At 37.9% G+C, this 19,762-nt stretch overlaps 1 protein-coding gene across 2 annotated transcripts in view; it reads right to left on the reverse strand.

Moving 5' to 3' along the window:
- Positions 1–19,762, reverse strand: part of LOC131061412 (probable LRR receptor-like serine/threonine-protein kinase At1g56140) — a 71,622-nt gene that overhangs the window by 9,960 nt on the left and 41,900 nt on the right. For both annotated transcript variants that reach the window (XM_057995060.2, XM_057995059.2), the window contains exons 12-16: positions 10,912–10,980; positions 10,686–10,751; positions 10,253–10,318; positions 9,942–9,980; positions 9,718–9,770 (exon numbers count right to left, since the gene is read on the reverse strand). In XM_057995060.2, the coding sequence (XP_057851043.2) occupies positions 9,718–9,770; positions 9,942–9,980; positions 10,253–10,318; positions 10,686–10,751; positions 10,912–10,980 (293 nt within the window). The remainder of the gene's footprint in view (positions 1–9,717; positions 9,771–9,941; positions 9,981–10,252; positions 10,319–10,685; positions 10,752–10,911; positions 10,981–19,762) is intronic.

The raw sequence follows: 19,762 nt of genomic DNA on the forward strand, positions 1-19,762 counted from the left end.
CCATTGTCCCCGACATTTTTTCCAAAATTTCGGGAGCTAGATCTTACTGTATTTTTCTGCTAGAATCCAGAATCTTGGCTGATTTCATCAACTCTAACACTTTCAAAATTAAAGTCAAAGTTGGTCTCCTGATTGCTTCGATTAAGGCTTCTAATCATTCAAAAATTGTTGTAATTGAAATTTTGTGTTAAAATTGTGTTTCTTACTGTCCTAAATCTGAAAAGTGTGTTGGCATTCATTCAAAGTTTCAGTGCTTTATTCAAATTTTTGCAATTTGTGACTTTTGAAATTAAGTGTTTAATTGCAACAACTTTGATTTCCACTTTCAAAATTGAATTTTGCATGAAATTGAGTCAACTTTTAAATTTCAAAGCTTGCATTGCTTTTAGTGTTCCCTCTAAAATCATAAAATTCAAAATTTCAGTTTCCCTCTCTTTTTCAAAATTCAAATTTCGCATTTTTCAACAATCTTGGTAGGATTCAATTTTGAGATTGCAACTTTAATTTGGCCTATCTACAGATCGTAAAATCACTCAATTTTTTCAGATTAGCTTTAAAATCATCATAACTTTCATCCCTGAAAATTTCGAAAAAAGTTGCGAGGACCGTGTGCACTCCGTTCGCCACGATCCCCGACATTTTTTTCGAAATTTCAAGAGATTGTCGTGATTGCATTTAACTTAAATCTAGGAGATTGGCTGATTTTATTGAAATTTGCTACCTCTAAATTCGAAAATAAATTCAAAATTCAAGATTTCAATTTTCAAGATAACAATTAAAATTAAGAGCTACCCCCCCCTTGGCCCTAATTTTTCAATTGTGCCTACCTTTCTTGGAAGTTGTGTTTCCCTCTTCTTTCACAAAGTTCAAATTGGATAATCATTATCTCATTGTTCAATTTTGCCAACTTTATTTTCAAAATTCAAAATCTTCTCTCTCTCTAGTGCATGAGTTTTACAACAATAAGCCCTACTTACGCTATTCCCGTTAGACGAAGCCTTAGAATTAAGTCTTTCCAAGGTTTAATTACCGAGGAGATGGAACCTAATTTGAATGGCCTTTTAAACGAGGACATGGGTAATTCCTCTAATCCTCTTAATGATGAAGAAGCTCTCCATGAGGTTTCTGTAGAACAACTTTCGAAATTGGATAACCAATTTGATGATTTTCAGCAATGGATGTCTCAAGAATACCCCGATAGTCAAGCTCTTTCATTAATTGAGGGTCTAAAACGTATGGTTCAAAGTGATAAGAATGGAATTGATATTTTGCGTAGTATTGCACACATCGTGGATTCGAATGTGATGCCTATGAAGAGTTGTGCCGAAACTTTAGGTTATACACAACCTCCTACTCAAGTCAATCATTCTACCCCTTTGACAACTTCTATTGCTAGTATACCTATTTTTACATCAAACATAATGACTACTTCAATACAAAACATTCCACCTATGATCACCAGTCATGGGGGCAATCCTTCCTCTTGAATCAACCCTCTTCCTTCATTCAATCCGATTTCTTCAATGAGTGTCCCTATTATATCTCCACAAATGAACATGACGCAAGGGGGCAATTCATTCAACCATTCCATTCCTCCTTGTAGTGCTCCTTTTTTCCAATCATCTCCTATGACTAACTATCATAGTGTCCCGCCACCTTACTCTCAATCAATACCTTCTCTCAATAACATAATACCTCCATCACAATCTAACATGTCTAATATGAACTCTTCAACTGAAGCGACCATTAACAATCTTGCACAAACTGTCTCTTCTTTACAGCAACAAATTGCCTCTATGAATCAAAGTTTAGTGTGCCCACATTTGATGTTGCAAGCCCACTTTCTCTTAACATTGTTCGAGCTATCCCCCCTAAGCATGTTGAAATCCCACAGTTGGAGCTTTATAATGGTAAAGGTTATCCTCTAACACATGTTAAGACCTTTCAAACAATATGTACCGATTTTTCTCATGACCAAAGGTTGCTTGCAAAACTGTTTACTAGAACATTAAGAGATAAGGCTCTACAATGGTATTGCTCGTTGCCTTCCTATTCTATTACTTCTTTCCAACAACTTGCAAATGCTTTTATTCAACAATTTCAAAACAATATAAGTCCTAAAGTTACTTTGATTGATTTAATGCATTGTAAACAAGGTGTTAAAGAAAAAGTGACTGATTTCATTGGTAGATATAAGCATTTGTGTGCTCAAATTTCTTTTCCAATACCTGACAATGATATTCAAAGAATCTTTATTTCTAATTTACAAAAAGATATTAGAGAAAAACTTTTGTTTTCTGAGTTTACTTCTTTCCAACAGTTGCGTGCAACTCTTCACAATTATCAACTGACTGTGAGTCAAATGGAACAAGCAAATCCTATGGCTCCGAGTGATAAGGGTGATAGTAGTCAACAACCATTTGGGAAGTTTAAACCGAACAGAGGGTTCGTTAAGTTCAATGAAAACATCATCAACAACAATGTGAATGCAGCATCAGGTGTGCCTCCTATTTCTAAGTTTTTCAAAAAAGAAAGAGAGTTTACTCCTTTGAATGAATCATTGCATAGTATTATGAATAAGTTATTGGAACAAAATGTGCTTACTCTCCCTCCTATAAAGCAAATAGATCCCGCAAAGATTAATTCACCCTATTTTGATAACAAATCTTTTTGTCAATTTCATCATCAACCTGGGCATGATACTGAAAAATGTTTTGCTTTAAAGGGTAAAATTCAAGATTTGATTGATAATAATACTATCTCTGTTTCAGGTGTGAATGATAAAGGCAACACATCTGTAGCTCTTCCTAACCAAAATCTTAAGATTTTTACTGATCCATTACCTTCTCATACCTCTAATGTGATTGAGACTAATGATTCCTCTTTCTCACCTGATGGTCTTGTGTCTATGACACCGAATGTGATTAACTTTGTAGAGCAGCAAAAAATCCCTAAAGAACCTTCCATCACATTTGATTCCAGTGAAACTATCAAGACACCTGATGGTCCTTTATATATAGTTGCAAAAGTCAAGAATACACCTTGCTGTGGAGTGCTTATTGATCCTTCTTGCATGGTTAATGTTATTACTGAAGAATTTCTTTTTACTTTGCAATTGAATCAAGTGATCTATGACAAAACAAATGTGGTTGTGAAATTATTTGATGCATTTTCTTCTCCTGCAATTGGTTCTATTACATTACCTATTGAGGTCCATAACAAATCCCTTGATGTGAGCTTTGCTATTATTCCATCATCCGAACAATTTCGTGTGAAGCTAGGCTATCCTTGGCTATCTTCCATGAAAGCTATTGCTTCTCCTATTCACAAGTGTTTGAAATTTCCCCATAATGGTGAAGTTGTTACTGTCAATCATAGTCTCTTTAAACCAGCTGAAAGAACTTCTAGCATTCCTATTGATTATTTTTGGCCTAAACAATTCCAATCTCTTCCACCGCGAAGTGATCATCTTTTCAAATCTTATCAAAAGTGGAAAAAAGATATGATCCTATCTCTAAGTGAACCTCGAACACCCAAACTTGATATTCCTATCGTACTTGAGAAGGAAGTTCTTCCTTTGAAAGATAAAACTAATGTCTTTCCTCAAGAAGATTCCCAACCCATTCCTATGGATGTGACTATATCTATGTCTAATAAACTTTCTAAAAGTAGACCTATACCTCCTCGTCATGATGGACTTGGTCTCCTTCCTAAACCAAATATTCCTCCTTTATTATGGAGCAGTTCCTCCTCCTTCCTCTTCTCCTATTATCCAACCTAAGAGACCACAACCTAAACACCCAAGTGATAAGGATGAGAACATTCCTCGTCCTCAATCTTCTCAACTTCCCACTAAGACTAGACGAAATCGTTCTGCGCGTGAACGCCGACGAAATCGTCGTTTTAGAGCTCGTGCAACTGCTTCTCAAACTTTGCAATCCCCAGAGACACCTTCAGCTAGTATTATTCCATTTTTTCCTCAGCCGAAAATTGAGCCAAAATCTCCTAAGCATAAGATGCATGATGGTTTTGATCCTGTGCGAGTTAAAGATCCTATTTTTATAAATCTTGATGATGATATAGATGAAAATGTTATTCATGATAAAAATGTTACTTCTCTTGCTTCTGATAGTGAATATGAATATGTTGATATTGATAACCATTTATCTAACGAATTTTCTAAAGCACTTATCCTAGCTCCTAGACAAGAACAACGTGGCTTGGAACATGAACATAGCCCTTGTTTGGATCTTGCGATAGCTCCATCTGCTGTGTTGGATGTTCCTCCTCTAGCGTGTTTCCTGCCTTCCCGAAATACTGATCAGCAAGATCGGGGGGTGGATGACGTGCTAGACTAGTTCATTAGCACAGTAGACTCTCTCCTCCTCTCTCGATATCTTTTGTTACTTCTTCTATGTGTTATTCTCATTCTTCTATTTGTTGTCCTTAGTGTTGTTTACTTGAGGACGATGCAAAGCATTGAGATCTCTTTTGGTCTCTCTCATGTTGACTCAAAAGACACGTGTTCCCTTCTTCTAGGTGACCTTCCTTGATTGGGGAATGAAGAACAATTATGCATACATACATATGATATACATGAATTATCATACAGCATACTGACCCCAAGGAAAGCGAAGTCACCTCGTGATTTGTGTTTTGTGTCTATTATCCTTGGGTTTATCTCACACTTGGGGGCTAAATCTTTGTGATAACATGCTCCTTTCCCTTCTCATTTCTTATGTGTATCACTACCTTAAAGCAATCACCCCTGATGAGGCATGTGCGATCGCTTTAACGTAGGGGGCATACACTCCGTTCATATCTCTTCAAGATTCTTAAAAATTTCTTGGCGAACTTAGCTTTGCCTTGAATATTTTTGGTATTTTTCTTGCATGACTCATAGTGAGGGAACCTTACTACTGTCAGTCATGGTTCTCCCTCGTGATCTTCCCTTTTACTTTGTCAATTGAAGTCTTAAGATCCTTAGTCCACTGGGGGCTTGGTGTATCTTGCCTCCTTGACGTGGTGAAAGTCTTTCCATGATGTTTCCTTGTACTTTACCGGAAGTATGGGCGGACGCTTATACTCCCGCTAAAGTGGGGGCTAAATGTAGCGTCCTAAAATTGCGACACTTGCAATTTCGACTGCATTTGGGTCTTCATGATGGTGGCGCAATGTTGAACCTGAATGGAGACCCCGAAACCTGTTTACGACATCAAAAACTGCATCTTTCTGCACCTTGGCCTGATCCTCCTTGCACCCTGTTGTCCCGGGAGGTGGGACCATGGCGCCCAGTGCCCTGGTCCCTGGCCCTATTTTGGGCCCGGTCTCTTGTTGGGCATCGGGTCTTCAAGCTTGCAATTTGGAAAATAATGTTCCTAGGTCGGCCTAAGGTCGGAAAAATCAGTCTCCTAACCCTAATTGACAAGTATATAAACTACATTTCCCTTCCCAAAAGAGGAGGAAAAACATATGTGTGTAAGAGGCGGAAGCGATGGGCAAACATTCAAACATTCAAGCATTCAAGCATTCCTTCAAGCAATTGAGCATTCTAGGTCTCCATTCAAGGCTAGGTGTTGCATTCAAGACAAGGGTTCAACCATTGAAGAGGAGATCACCTACAACACACAACATACAACATACAACATCATTACACCTTCGCATGTAAGAATACAAACATTCTTACAACAAGGTATCAGTACTTGATTACATTACAGACATTTACATTTACAGCATTCTCATTTCTTGGTTAATTCCAAAACCGGGGTTTGACCTGAAGGCAAACCCCTAATCCCTAACCCCCCAATCGTCCTCTCTTTTCTGTGTGTAGGTTGCAGGTACGCGGCTGTAATTGAAGATCTGGAATCCTTGTGCAGAGACGAACAGATCCCCCTTCGTTTCGCGGATTTTTCGGAGGACCGTGTGCACTCCGGGCGCCATCATCCCGACAACTTTCGTTCAAACTTGCAGGACAGCATCGTCTCAACTTTTTACTGCTAATTTCAGGTCCGTAGCTTCATCCCGTGTCTCTATCTCCGTCTACAAGCGAATCTTTCCTACTTTTACATACACTCCTAGTTCAATCCTTCTATCTACATTCTTTACAAAAGAGGGTATCCTTGTTGTCTCAACCCTTGAAACTCATTTAGAATTCAATCTTGCATTGTGTGGGATTGGATCTTGTGAATTTCAACCCCTCTTTTGAATGTAAAGTCTCTTCTAAGTGAAAACCGTCAATCCTAGTGACCTCCTTTCTCTTTCCTTGGAGTGGGGGAACACCTAGGGTTCGATTTTCCGCTTTACAAGAATAAACTGTATTCTATCAAGAAAATACTCATCAACTGGATCATTACAAGATGTTGATTGATTGCCCGTACAAACAATGTAGATGAGCCTGCTTATATAGGCAAGGCTATATGGATATGTGAGCACACAAACATGACATGTGGCTCAATAAGAAACAACGGTAGGTAGGAAATAGGTGTGGGTAGGTAGGAGAAACAATAAAATATTCCACATGAGGTGGAATGTGACAACAAGATAAGATCAACACCATAAAAGGTGGAAATTCTCCTACACACACTATCCCAATGTGGCACAAACACCCAAGTGTCTCATACCCAAACTACTATGAAATGCATTATCCTAAGTAAACTTAAGTAAGGTGTAATAATATCCAAGATGAATAATTAATTACACCAACAAGATTCACCAAAATAAGGGTGAATAGTAAGTAATAGGAGGAAATGGTAAGAAAAGAATTGGTGAATATAAGGATATGTAATGAATACAAACAGAATATAATGAATACAAATATTTCTGAATTCTGATCTATTATATGTATATGATATTCTTATTCTGATTTACAACTAATCTTAGGTCTGGATATATTTCCTTGTTACCTGAATAGGATTGAATCCAGGGTAGAAGACTACAACACCAAAAAACCTTAGGGTATAGAACTCCGATTTGCATTCCTTAGATTTCTTGCTAACACTAGTTCTATTGTTGAAACCCTGGTTAGGTTCTATTAAGGTTTAAGGAATATGTCCATTCAAGCATGATCCAGTGCTATCATTGATCTTAGGAGTAGATTAGATTTCTCTAAACCCTCAATCCCTTTTGTCTTTTTTTCAAATCAAGTAAATTTCCACGTTCCAGCAGCATTCATGTACTATGTAAGTCCCCTTGGATTACCAGCAATCACATTAATCATTGAGACTATCCACACGTCAAGACCTGATAGTATAAAGCTTTGAGTCATCTCAAGTGATCCTTTCACTCAGCATTTGAGAAGATTTTATTCAAGAGAGGATAGAGTATTCAATACTTTATTATGTGATTGAAGTGTAATAAAACACACATCAATAGGCCCCCCTTGTCTCTCCTGAGTGTCCACTTTATGCAATACTTTATCACCTTTACTCGAATAATTCACTTAAGCAAATAGATCATAAAATATAACATTAAAAACCTTGAGAACATTTAATTTATTTTACGTGAATTGTGGAATGTACTGAAACAACATCCAAATCAAACTCTAATCATATGAGATGATACTGAAGATGTAGGGTGGTGATCGGAACAGACCGAGTGACTTACTAAAAATAGATGGCCCTTTCAAGAAGTTTGGAGAGCACCCCGAACATCCAAAAACACTTTTGAAAGTGTCATGATGCACATTATTGGCAACTGAGCACATTGCCATAAATAGCAACCCTAAAATATTGAACCTACACTCTCCAAGAACTTTGGAGTCCCCTTTTTCCTTACCAATTAGCCTACAAGAACTTTGGAAAACTTTGGAAATAGGCTAACTATCACCAAACTGACTAGGCCTAAGAAAGGGACATTACACTTAGCTCCAAAGCCTTTTAATCAAGCATTTAAAACTGTATACCTTACTTGCCATTTCAGAAAAATTCACATCCCACTAGCAAGTAAAAGGTTTTGTTACAAATTAATAGAGTATCCTTATCATAAGACTTGGGAGTGTTAGCAGCATTATTGTATACGAAAATACGACTAGTTAATTATGTGTAATTGTTTTGGTTAGTTGGCAACCAAGGGGTGGCAGTTGCGGTGCGACGGTTGGCGCTCGCACCCCCTCGGTATCTTTATATACTTCAGAATGTAAATTGCAACACACGATTATGAATGGAATAATATCTCATATACTTGTCTAATATCTATGGCGTTATTATTTTGCATTACGTACTTTATGTTTTAAGTTATTCACCCGAGAGGGTAAACATTTGAAACATTTGGCACCATTGCCTAAACGTACTCAAGAACGGAAGACGAGGATGGCGCACGGACACGATGGGCCTACCCGTTGGTGAAATAAACCCAGAGGCCGACGATGCGCGAACAGAACTTTACACAGGAGAAGACATGGCAACGAGAGAATTTTCAATTTTGCTCCAGGTAGCCATCCAGACCTATGTCCAACGAGAGGCGGCGAAGGCGGAAATCCCACCAAGTGCCATGTGGACAGCGCTGGAGGTTAGCCCAGCAGTAAACCGGTTGATGAACCACCTCCCCCGGTTGCTTACACAAGCATCACTGGCACAACAGGCTCGCCTGGAGGAGATTGCCCAGGAAGAGCGACGCCAACAAATCCTTCAACGCTACGAAGAAAACAGCCGATGGGAAACAGAACAAGATGGCGCCAGGCCAGGAGGGAATTGAACCTTGAACTTTTTATATTCAAATAAAAGTGTCATTGACACGAGTTGTATTAGAGGAAATGAATTAATAAAGACGTGTTTTGATTTATGTATTGTGAGTTATGGAAATGTGCGACAATTAATGCCCATCCTATTGAATAAAGATAGAAATAAAAAAGCAGAAACGGACGAGTGGGAGGCCGCGTAGAGGGCCTTGATTCTGGAGCAGCAAGTAGAATGTAGACGGAGGCTGAGGCAACTTGCCGAAGGATGACCTACCGAAGGGTGGCCCGAGGGGAACCAAGGAGGTGTCACGGAGGGTGCAAAAGCTGACAGAAATTTCTACGCATCGCCAGAGCATCGTAGGACGCGGAGCCACGAAGAGTTTCTGGAAGAAACAAGGTTACGGCGAAATCTAGTCGAGGAGACGCGGGATCAATTTAGAAACTTATCCCTTACACCACGGAGTGAAGATCACCAACGGGAACCAAGAGTGGGCGCGGGTGAGAACGAAGGGGAGGGCAACCGTACGGCTGTAGGTGCGACGCACAACAGGCAGAACACGGTACCACCAGTCACCCACGCAGGACACACCACGGGCACTGGAGGGAGCGACGCAGGGGCTCAGACACAGCAACAGCCACCGCATGGGAGACAACCCCCATCAATGGCAGGTAAACAGAAACTACCGAAGTTCAATGGCGACGGGAAGGAGGATCCCGTTCGCCATTGTTGGGAGTAGCATATTGGGAAAAGTTAGCTCTAATTTGATTTTTCACAAGGCATACGATTCTCTTGTAATGACTTCTAAATTATATGATTTGATTTTTCATATTTGGGATTTAGTGAGTGGTTCCTAGTCATTTCTAACTTCATTTCTTATCACATATGAATAAATTTAAAATACAAATGGTAAAATTTGTTTCATACAAATGCATTTAAATAAAGATATCTTTGACACTAAATATTTCCTCTTAAGAACATACAAGAAAACAATTCTGAAAACTATTGAGACTGCAAAAAAGGAAAAGTGATTAAAAAGTCTCACATTTTGATTTTTCACCACATGGGAAGGTTCTTTGGAGACAGCCTGCCGGATTGCTAATGCAATTAACAAAGTTTTGTTAGATTTTTTTATCTACAAGATTTATAATGCATATACAAATACTTTGTACAATTAACACGCAAAACTGAACTTTAGCTATGCATCAATAGTATCCTTCTTTTGTGATTTAATAAACAACGTAATCAATGGATGAACTAGAAGAACACCTGTGATCTGTAGGGCTTAAAGAGTTCCAAATCAGATTCCTGCACATTCACAAGAAACTAAATTAAATGGTTGATTGGAAAGGGAAGTTGCAGTTTTGATTAAAAAAGTAAAGAAGCCTGAGTTGATGTTCAAAAATTAAGGAAGATATATTAGCATAGACATATGAGAGAAATAAAATAGAGTTTCGAATGAACTCCATGATACGAAGAAAACTCTGATAGGGACATAAGGATTTAAGTCTGAGTTCAATTTTATGATTTGAATGCAAGAATTAAATAACCAAGAACTCAAGCAACATGTTCATACTTACACTTTTGTCTGTTCTGAAGTCAATTTTGATTCGATATTCCCAGAAAAGTTATTATGTGACAAGTCTCTGCAAGACCATTATGGAGCATAATAAGTTATTCTACTACAATATATAATCAAAATATCATTCACATGATTTCTAATATTAAGATTTATCTTCTGCATGTTTTCATTGTGACTGCAATATATAATCTATATGGTATTATTTCATGAAAGCGTGCTCTACATTTTGCTATCTTATGTGGGAACACCATTGATCCGATGTCATATAGCTTGTCATTAATTTTTTTAACTTAGACAATTCTCTTAACAACTTTCAGACAATTTTCACTAAGCATGGAAATTGTTAATATACTTATATAGATATAAATTTGCATACACCAAGACTATGCTAGGAAATGAACTAAAGTAAAATTGAACATAGATCATCTCACATTGTTGCATCGGATGTAGTCAGCCAACTAGGAAGAGTCCCTGACAAATTATTGTTCCCAAGGAACCTGAAATACAAGCATCTTACCCCTTGTTTAGCTTTCTGCTCTATATAAATTTGATAAATTTAACTCCTCATATAGTATTAAAAAACAGACAGATTATCAACCATTCTAATCCAAAAGATGAATAGTGGTTTTTTTTTGGAATAATTAAAATACTACTCACAAAAATTCCAATGATATTTTGTTGACAGAATCTGGAATCTTTCCGCTTAATTTGTTATAACTTAAGTCCCTGTATCAGGTAAATTCAAATTAATTATATTTATTGAACCAGTTACCAAATAATTCACTCTTATGATAAAAAAATATTTCAATTCATACCCACCCAATACTGTGGAAATGATGGGTAACTTAAAAATTGGTTGGGAGATTTTGAGTAAGAAAAATGAAAAATGATTCATTTTTAAACTAAAGAGCAAGAAATTGATTTCTAAACAAAAGGACCATTTTTTATAGCAATTATTGCTTTTCTAGCCAATAGTACCACAAAAATTCTCATGAGTTTCCCATACTGCAACTAAAACCAAACAGAAACAACAATTTTTAGCTTTATAATGAAAGAATTTATAGAGATCAATAGAACTGAAATGCCATAAGCATATCTGTACCTACCGATTCCCTTCTCACTGCTTCTATCCTTTTGCTATCACATCTTTTGTTTTGGAGTGAAAGATCAAGTATAATGGAACCTTATATTGTAATGAAAATATGTCTCTGTTTAATCTTGCTGACTTTAATATTAAATAGAACATATCAATTGTTAATAAAATAACAGTATAAATATTTGCATGGTTAATTGATTGTTTACTCATCATGTTTGATTGAGTTAAACAGCATCAATAATATAACCTTTCGATTAAGAAGACTGATTATTCCTCAACAAATCTGATTAACAAGTAAACTACATTAAGTGTTATTAATCTGCAAACTAACAAAAGTGATTAATGATTGGAGATTAATCGTAATAGAAACGTGCGATTAGATAAGCATCAAGATTATGAAGGGATGTGATTATAAGTGGGAGATTAAACATGGCCATCAGTTGAAGATTGATTATGATATATGCAGTAATTAGAATTGTTTGTAAATGGTACGATTACCAAAAGACATGAGACATGTCTTATCCAATGCAACAACTCATTCAAGGACTCAGATATAAGAAGACATGCCCATCATTCATTGAAGGCATCGATTCCAGAAGAGAAGAAAAATTACAGGCCTGGTCTCAGTCATTGCAAGAAGGAAAGATCGTCAGCATCAAATCAGGAATATCGAACTACTGGTAATACCTATGAGTACCACCTATCTGTCATTAGAATTGGGTTTCAGCATTCTAAGAATTCTGAATGTTCTAAATTTACTTTCCATCATTATGGACTCAACATTAAGGACTAACTGTTTAGAGTTATCATTTGATCAGCTTTTGATTATAGTAACAATAATTAGAGTTAATCATGCCTTAGTATGAATCAGTTATCTTATGCATTATAGCTATGTTAGTTAGACATGCAAAAATGTATTTAATATAATGTGCATCATTCATTGTAAATGTATAACATACATCTTTAGATGCCTACATATTAGAAATATATACTTGTGGAGGAAGGGTATGGAATGTGATGAAGGGGTAAGGAGGTGCTTGTAAGTAGGCCATTATAGGATGACCAAAGTAGCATCTAGAACTTGGATGGCCCTTACACGAAGGAGTCAAGGAACCCAGTTACATTCTCCACAAGACATGATAACATGGGAGAAGCGGACTTGATAGGCAAGCAAGTGCGAGCGGCCAAGTGAAGCAAGAAGGTTGTAGAAGGTAATTTCTCTTGGGCTTGGTGTAGAAATGGCTCCAAGGAAACCTCATGTCTCTTTCTCTCCAACTCTTATGTATTATAATTTTAGTGTTTGATGATTGATATAACCCTAACATAAGAGGAATATGTATTTGTATTTGTTCTTATTCTTTATATGTAGGATCTACGTACAAGAGTTCATTTTGTTGAACAAGTTGTTGATTGCTAAGTTCAAACCCTAACCCTAATTTGTGTAATTATGTGTTTAGGTAAAAGTTAGTGCAATTTGGGAAGGGGACATTAGAAATAGTCTCCTATAATATCCCACTAATTTTTATTTTTATTTTTTAGACCAATAACAATTCATCCACAACAATTAACCCATTAAGGTTAGAGGAATAAACCAAAACAACTGAAAGGGAACCCTTCCACCTTTTGTTCACCGAGAGCCCAGACTGGGAGGGTGAGAGCATACGGTGTTCCGGGGATCGTCAGCAGCAATAATCAAACTGAAAATTACAATGCATGGGCGGCAAGCCAGCCCCTTCTGCTTATCCAGCAGGATAGAAACCAAAATCTTGGTGGTAAACCGACCAAGGAGAAACCACAAGGAATTGAAGTACAATCACTCTACCGCGTATTTCAGCGGGAGGACATTACATTAAACAATCACTCTACCGCATATTTCAGCGGGAGGACATTACATTAAACAATCACTCCACCGCATATTTCAACAGGAGGACCATAGCATTAACTTATCACTCGACCACTTATTCAACGGGAGGACTGAAAATTACAAATTTGTTGCATATCAGGCGACAAGCCAGCCTCTTCCACTTATTCAGTGGGATGAGAATTACAAAGATAGAACTGGTTAGTAGTACTACTACCTAACCTTACAATAATAGAGATGATAGAAGGAGAGTAAAGCAGATTTCTACAATAAAGATATAAATTTCTGTTACAACCAATCTGCAGGCTGAAAGTACAGACCAGCAGCCTAGAGAAATGCCAAAATACTCATAACTCCCTCATTTTACATCCAAATCAGCTCAAACTAGTCCCAAACCCACCGTACATCATATGCAATGGCAACCGATCAAAACAACACCCCAAACAAACCCTTATTTAATTTGCACGCATCCCAATGCAAGGTAGAAAACCCACGCCTAGCCTAGGAATTTTGATTTGGCATAATAAATTCAGAACTTAAACAAACATGCTATAAACTTACAAAGTTTATCGCCAGTACTGGGAAGGAAGATAGGGCTCATACCCATAACTGTCAGTCGCTCCAGCAGAGTGGTGTGAGCAAAAATGTGCTTCAGCCACAGGCGAAACCAGCAAGTTTCCAGAATCACTTCAACACCAAAATGTCTATGGCAAACTCTGAGAATGTAGAAGAATACAATGCACAGCTAGGTATTGTATTTCAAGTACGAAACCGGGTAGCACTAGGGAGACACACTCCGAAGCCTCAAGTTCTGTCGCCAAACCGGTAGCATAACCTTACAAATTTTCAAGATATCCCAAATGAGAGCCCAAGGCTCTTATTTATAACTTCTCACCATTCAAATTCAAATGCAAATTCCACTTCCCATTTGCATCGCATTTCATCTTCATGTGGACCCAGTGTAGCGCCCAAAGCAAGAGTCAAACCTCACGCCCAAGACTTGGACCCACGTTAACCACTTTTGGCGAAATTAGAGATAAGTTATAAAAAATATAACATCTTCCTCAATATTTTGATATCTCTCTAATAAAAATGAATTTGCCAATAACTTAGGAAAAATAGGCATTAATCCCAATTTATAATAAATCAGTCGTTAATAATCAAATTAATTAAATATTAACCTTAGGATAAGGAATTAATATTCAATTATTTCGCATATGGCTCTGGTACTGATTATTAACATTGCTAGGATGAAACTGAGTTGGGACAACCACCAAACTGCTGCAGAATCAGAACCCCGTCTACTGCCAAAAATAGAATTGTGCCACACTGCCACTTACTAAAAATAGTAAGTCAAGAATTAATGCTTAGAAAAGCATGATCATCGTGTCCAGAGGCAAAACATGGAGAACTCAATAGGACAGTAACACCAGAATGGTCATTCCCTGACTTACTAAAAATAGTAAGTCCTTGTTTCATCAATGCCAGACCCTCATTCTTCATTCCACCTAGCCTATGGGTCTCGGGAATAGGCTAATGGACCACTGAAAAGAGCATCAATGAGAAGGGGACATTACATCTCCACTCTACTCTCTTTGCCTCATTCTCCACGGCTCCTTCCATTTTTTCGATCTACTGCCCATCCTAATCATAACAATTTTCCTCCAAATTCCAAAAAAGGGCTTTTCCCACTTCCTCTACAACCATGCAAGACAAATTAAGCTAAAGCTTAGTTTCTAGCCCAACGTGTAAATGGGATCTATCAAAAAGTGATAGCCAATCAAAAGTTCAGTTCACCATAGATGAAATGGATCAATAATTTTGGCTTGTCAAGGAGAGGACACTTATCTACAATTGCATGGGGGCCTACCCCAGACCAAAACCCCTGAGACAATGAGCCCAAGAAAATTGGGAACCACGTGGATCAACAGATGTTCTACTTAAGAACAACAGATATTCCTTTAGCCATTTTCACCTTGAAACAAGAGGAGACAATATGAAGAAAGTGAGAATTTTTTATTAAACTATGGTTACCAGCATCCAACCCCTCCAAAGATCTACCAAGCACAATACTAGTTTATGTAGTACTTCCCCTCCTAACTAATGAGGACTACCAAGGATTTCCTGTAGAAGGAATAGTAAATGGAATAGGTAAACACATCATTACTTTTGAGAAGACCAAACATTCAAGGATTCTCAATGCCTGTATTTTTATCAACTTGGATTTTGAGAAGCCCTTCGTAAACAAGATTGTTCAAGTACTTGGAGTAGTGTGGCAACAACAAATTAACTAGGAAAGCACCCTTTTTTGTTATCAATTATATCATGGAGTTGACCACCTAACCAAGGTCTACCTCAATCTAGAGAAAGCAATAGACCAACCAGAAACAAAAGCACCAATTTTAAAGGTGTGATGGCCCTCGATTGAATTGTAAACATAATAATCATAATAGTGAACAATGTATATAGTGACAAATAATTAACATAATATAATATACTTCATTAAACAATATATAATGATATACTTACTAATGTAAATGTTGTTAGAGATCAAATTGAAAAGTTACGATCTATTATTAAGAGACGGATATGTCTTGTAAGGGTGTAGCCCTTCAATAGAAGGGAACATGTATATAGCTTGACGATCGAGCAAACAAGAGGGGAGGACGATATTCATTATATTCGTTGAAATCAGAATTAACAAATTCTCAAAGCAGCAAGTCAAGACAACATTCATTCCCAGCCGACTTATAAATACATATATATTTGCTTCATTTCCAGATGATCAAAGGAAGGGAAGCATTTGACACCTTCACCATTCAAAGAACTCGTTCCTAAGCTTTCATTCCAATCAAAGGAAGAGACAATGTTCACCAGGCAAGTGAGTAGATTGGATTCTTCAGAGTAGCAAAGAAACATTATAAGGGAGATAATTAACGTCCATTGATCAGCAAGATAACTGGTCTAGATCAGAGTTCATCCCTAGCATTACAGCAGAAGATTTTTATTGATCAACACTGTTTACAATCACCAGCGATTAGGATTGACTTCAGATCATTCTTAGTGAATGATAAGATTGGATCAAGGACATTCTTAGTGAATGTTGAGCCTTGATCAGTGACATTCTCAGTGAGTGTAGAGATTTGACTGAGAACATTCTTAGTGAATGTTAAGATTCTTAGAAAGGAATTAAGGCAAAGATATTATATCTCTGAAAGATTCTTCAACAACGAGCAGAACCAGAAGAGGGAACATCACAAAAGGTCTCATTGAGGACAGCAAGAAGAATTGAACCCAAAACAATTGACCACAAAAATCTAAACAAGAGAGTTTGGACTAAAGAAAAGTAAAATGCCACCCAAAGCATATGAATGGAAACACAATGCAACTATGGACAACATCAAAGCCAGCAGTTCGCACTTCATGGGGTGCGATAAAGAAGATCCAACTCAAATGTCTTGAAAGATCCCTGATGGATCCCCTTACTGATCTGCTGTAATTTTTAAAATAATAAACTATATTTTTCCTGTGATTTTGCTGATGGTCTTAAAGAATAGAGAGAAGTTGCAAAATGTTTGGTTTCTTTTTGTATTTTTTTGAATATATAAGCAAGTAATGAATAAAGAACAGCAAATAAGGAAGGAAGCTGAAACAAGTAAGAACATTCAATTAAATCAGAATTGATACAAATCGTACCAGGCAGATTTCTGATTTATAATATCCAGATTATTCCCTACGCACTGGGGATGTGCTTACATCCGATAATGGCGCCAACTGAAGGGTAGATGATGAACACAAACCAAGAACACCAGCTATGGCTGAATGAAAGTCTTCACCACTTCCAACGTAAAGTGTACCTGCTGTAATGGTGGTATCAAGCTGAAACAATCACGCCCCAGCGGGGAAATTCAACCACCCTGCTGAAACCCTCACCAAGCAATCTGAATCTCCACAAGGAATAGCGCATACACTCTGACCAATAATGCCAATGCCAAAAGAATCCACTGCCAATAAATAGCTGAGGGCTACCTCCCAGCCAGTACCAATCATGGGGTTTGCGTCCCAGATTGAAGAATTACTCTACCAAAGCAATATCGCACCAAACAAGTTTTCAATATGTAAAAGATAATGAGAAATTAGGTTTCCTTCTCTTTATACCTCTTTCCTTCCAAATTGAACCCTAAAGATATATGAAAAGTGCTCTTTAATATAAAGTCATATTTCCCAATATTGGGCGCCCAGTATAGAAAAAAAACCACTTTTTCAATATAAAATAACTCCAAGTGCCAAAAGGACCCTGGCAAGTTAAAATCATTTAGAAAAGTTAAAGACCTTTCCAACGAGCTATAACACATGGGCATACGAATCCATATGAAGCCAAAAACCCCTTATTACTCCGAAATGGCTATAGACATAGCCTTATTTAAAATATTAAAACGCTAACTTAGGAAATATTTAAATATATTAAAAATATAACCCAAATAGATACAGAAAGCTCAAAACACACTGAAAGCCTGAAACTGAACCTGTCACCTATCTGTGACTGATGTCGGAAATCATGGATCAACTGGCAATCTCCTCCCTAAAATCTAGGGATGCTCCTAGAAACTAGGAAACACACCCAAATCTCCTGAAACTAAAACCATCTGAAAGGTCATGAATAACCTCACGACTGGCAACTGTCACGACCTCCTAAAATTTAGGGATATCCCCTAACATCTAGGAACTGCTCCAAACTAGCTCCAAACTGCCTGTAAAGCCAAAATCCAGTCACTATATGCACTGAATGAGTCCCAATCAGCCTCTGCTAGCCAACGAGACTCCAATGATAGGCCAACTCCTCTGTCTCTGATGTCCACTTTAGAAAGGGGACATGAGAATCCTCCCCTCTCAGAGTTGCTTGCCCACAAGCAACTGAAACACCAATCCTCCACCATCCCAAATAAGACGTAAACAAATCATTGCATGTAATTGCTGCTCATCTCTGATATAAACAACATGCAATACCCCGGTCTAGAATGGCTCCTCAAAACGTTGAAGCACCTGTGCTATCAAATCAACACTGCTTGGGTCCTAGAGCAAAGCATAGCTCCCGCTGAATACCTCAAGTGAGCAATGGAAAACTATATCATCTCCATAGATCAAATATCCATAAATGCCAAGATCACTAGTGTGTCTGTGATCACCAACATGCATAACATCCGTCATAATATCCAATGAATGCCAATCCATGGAAGACCCTTTGTGATCTGATCCCATCTGACACAAGTGACACACAACTGCCACACACTATTGCTGATGTGCCGGAAGATCTAATGCCAACTCACTAGACAATATATAATACTGACTAAAATCATCACTGTCCAGGCTGGCATCTAAAAATATGTAATCACCAACCAGCAATGAAACAATCACCCTGTCTAGAGAATCAGGTGAAACTGCCACATCAACTGGCTCAAAGTACTCACTAGGAGTAACATCACATAACTCATCCACGTCAGCTATCTGATGACAATCAACCTGTGGATCAACTGTCGTTCCACTCTGCTCAATAAACTGAGATGGATAGTGGGTAAACTCCAGCTCCATCCTCGTGAAATTCCGAACATACCGTCCAAGTGTCAACAACCACTGTACACCCACGACTACATCTATACATCTGAAGTGAAGCAACCCATGTAGGATCCACGAAAGAAAGGTACTACACATGTCTATACCATGATCCCACACAAACCACCTATAGGACATAAACTGCTCCTGCTGCTCTCCTCTGATATAAGTGCCATATAATCTTAATATCTGGAGCAACATACTATGATCCCTATAAGATGTTGTATCAAATGAATCAACACCTGGATCCCAAATAAAACTAAATCCACATCCATCTGTCATGAAGAGACAATGATAGTAAGAGGCATCCTCGATACCGTGTCTCTCTACAGCCACTGTGAAACTCTCACACCTGTGATAACCATCCACAACAACACACCTGCTAATCCATGCATCATCCTTCCCCCATGATCCTGGATGAAGCCTCTGTGTCAAAGACATGAAAAACTCTGACGATCGCTGCTCATCATAACGGTTGATTGTTTGCTGATCCCGCAAACAATCCATCCCAAACTACTGGATCGGGTGCCTACAATCAATAACTCTATCCTCTGAAGATGGGAGAGCACTATCGCAACACGGATAGTATAAGTCCTAAACCAACTCACATCTGCGAGCCATCCAATCATCTACAATCGGACTAAAAGAGAAATTAAGTGCACTCCTCACAAGGTAATCTAAAAGGACTCTCGTAGGCTCACTCAATGGCTCTATGTCATAATCTTGTCCATCAAACTCATCATCACTCCTACTGCTCTCAAACCATGAATCCGAAGACAACTCATATGTCTGAGATCCAAAATCCAAAATACACCTCAACTGAGTACTGTGGCTCTGCGGTGAAACATACTGGTTTCCCTCGTCAGCTGTAAGAGGTGTAAAAGAAGATTTGCTTTCTAGAGAAGGAAACAAGTCAACAGGAGTATCATACTCCCAACCAG

This window comes from Cryptomeria japonica, chromosome 8 (genome assembly GCF_030272615.1).
Source record: "Cryptomeria japonica chromosome 8, Sugi_1.0, whole genome shotgun sequence".
Lineage (NCBI taxonomy): Eukaryota > Viridiplantae > Streptophyta > Pinopsida > Cupressales > Cupressaceae > Cryptomeria > Cryptomeria japonica.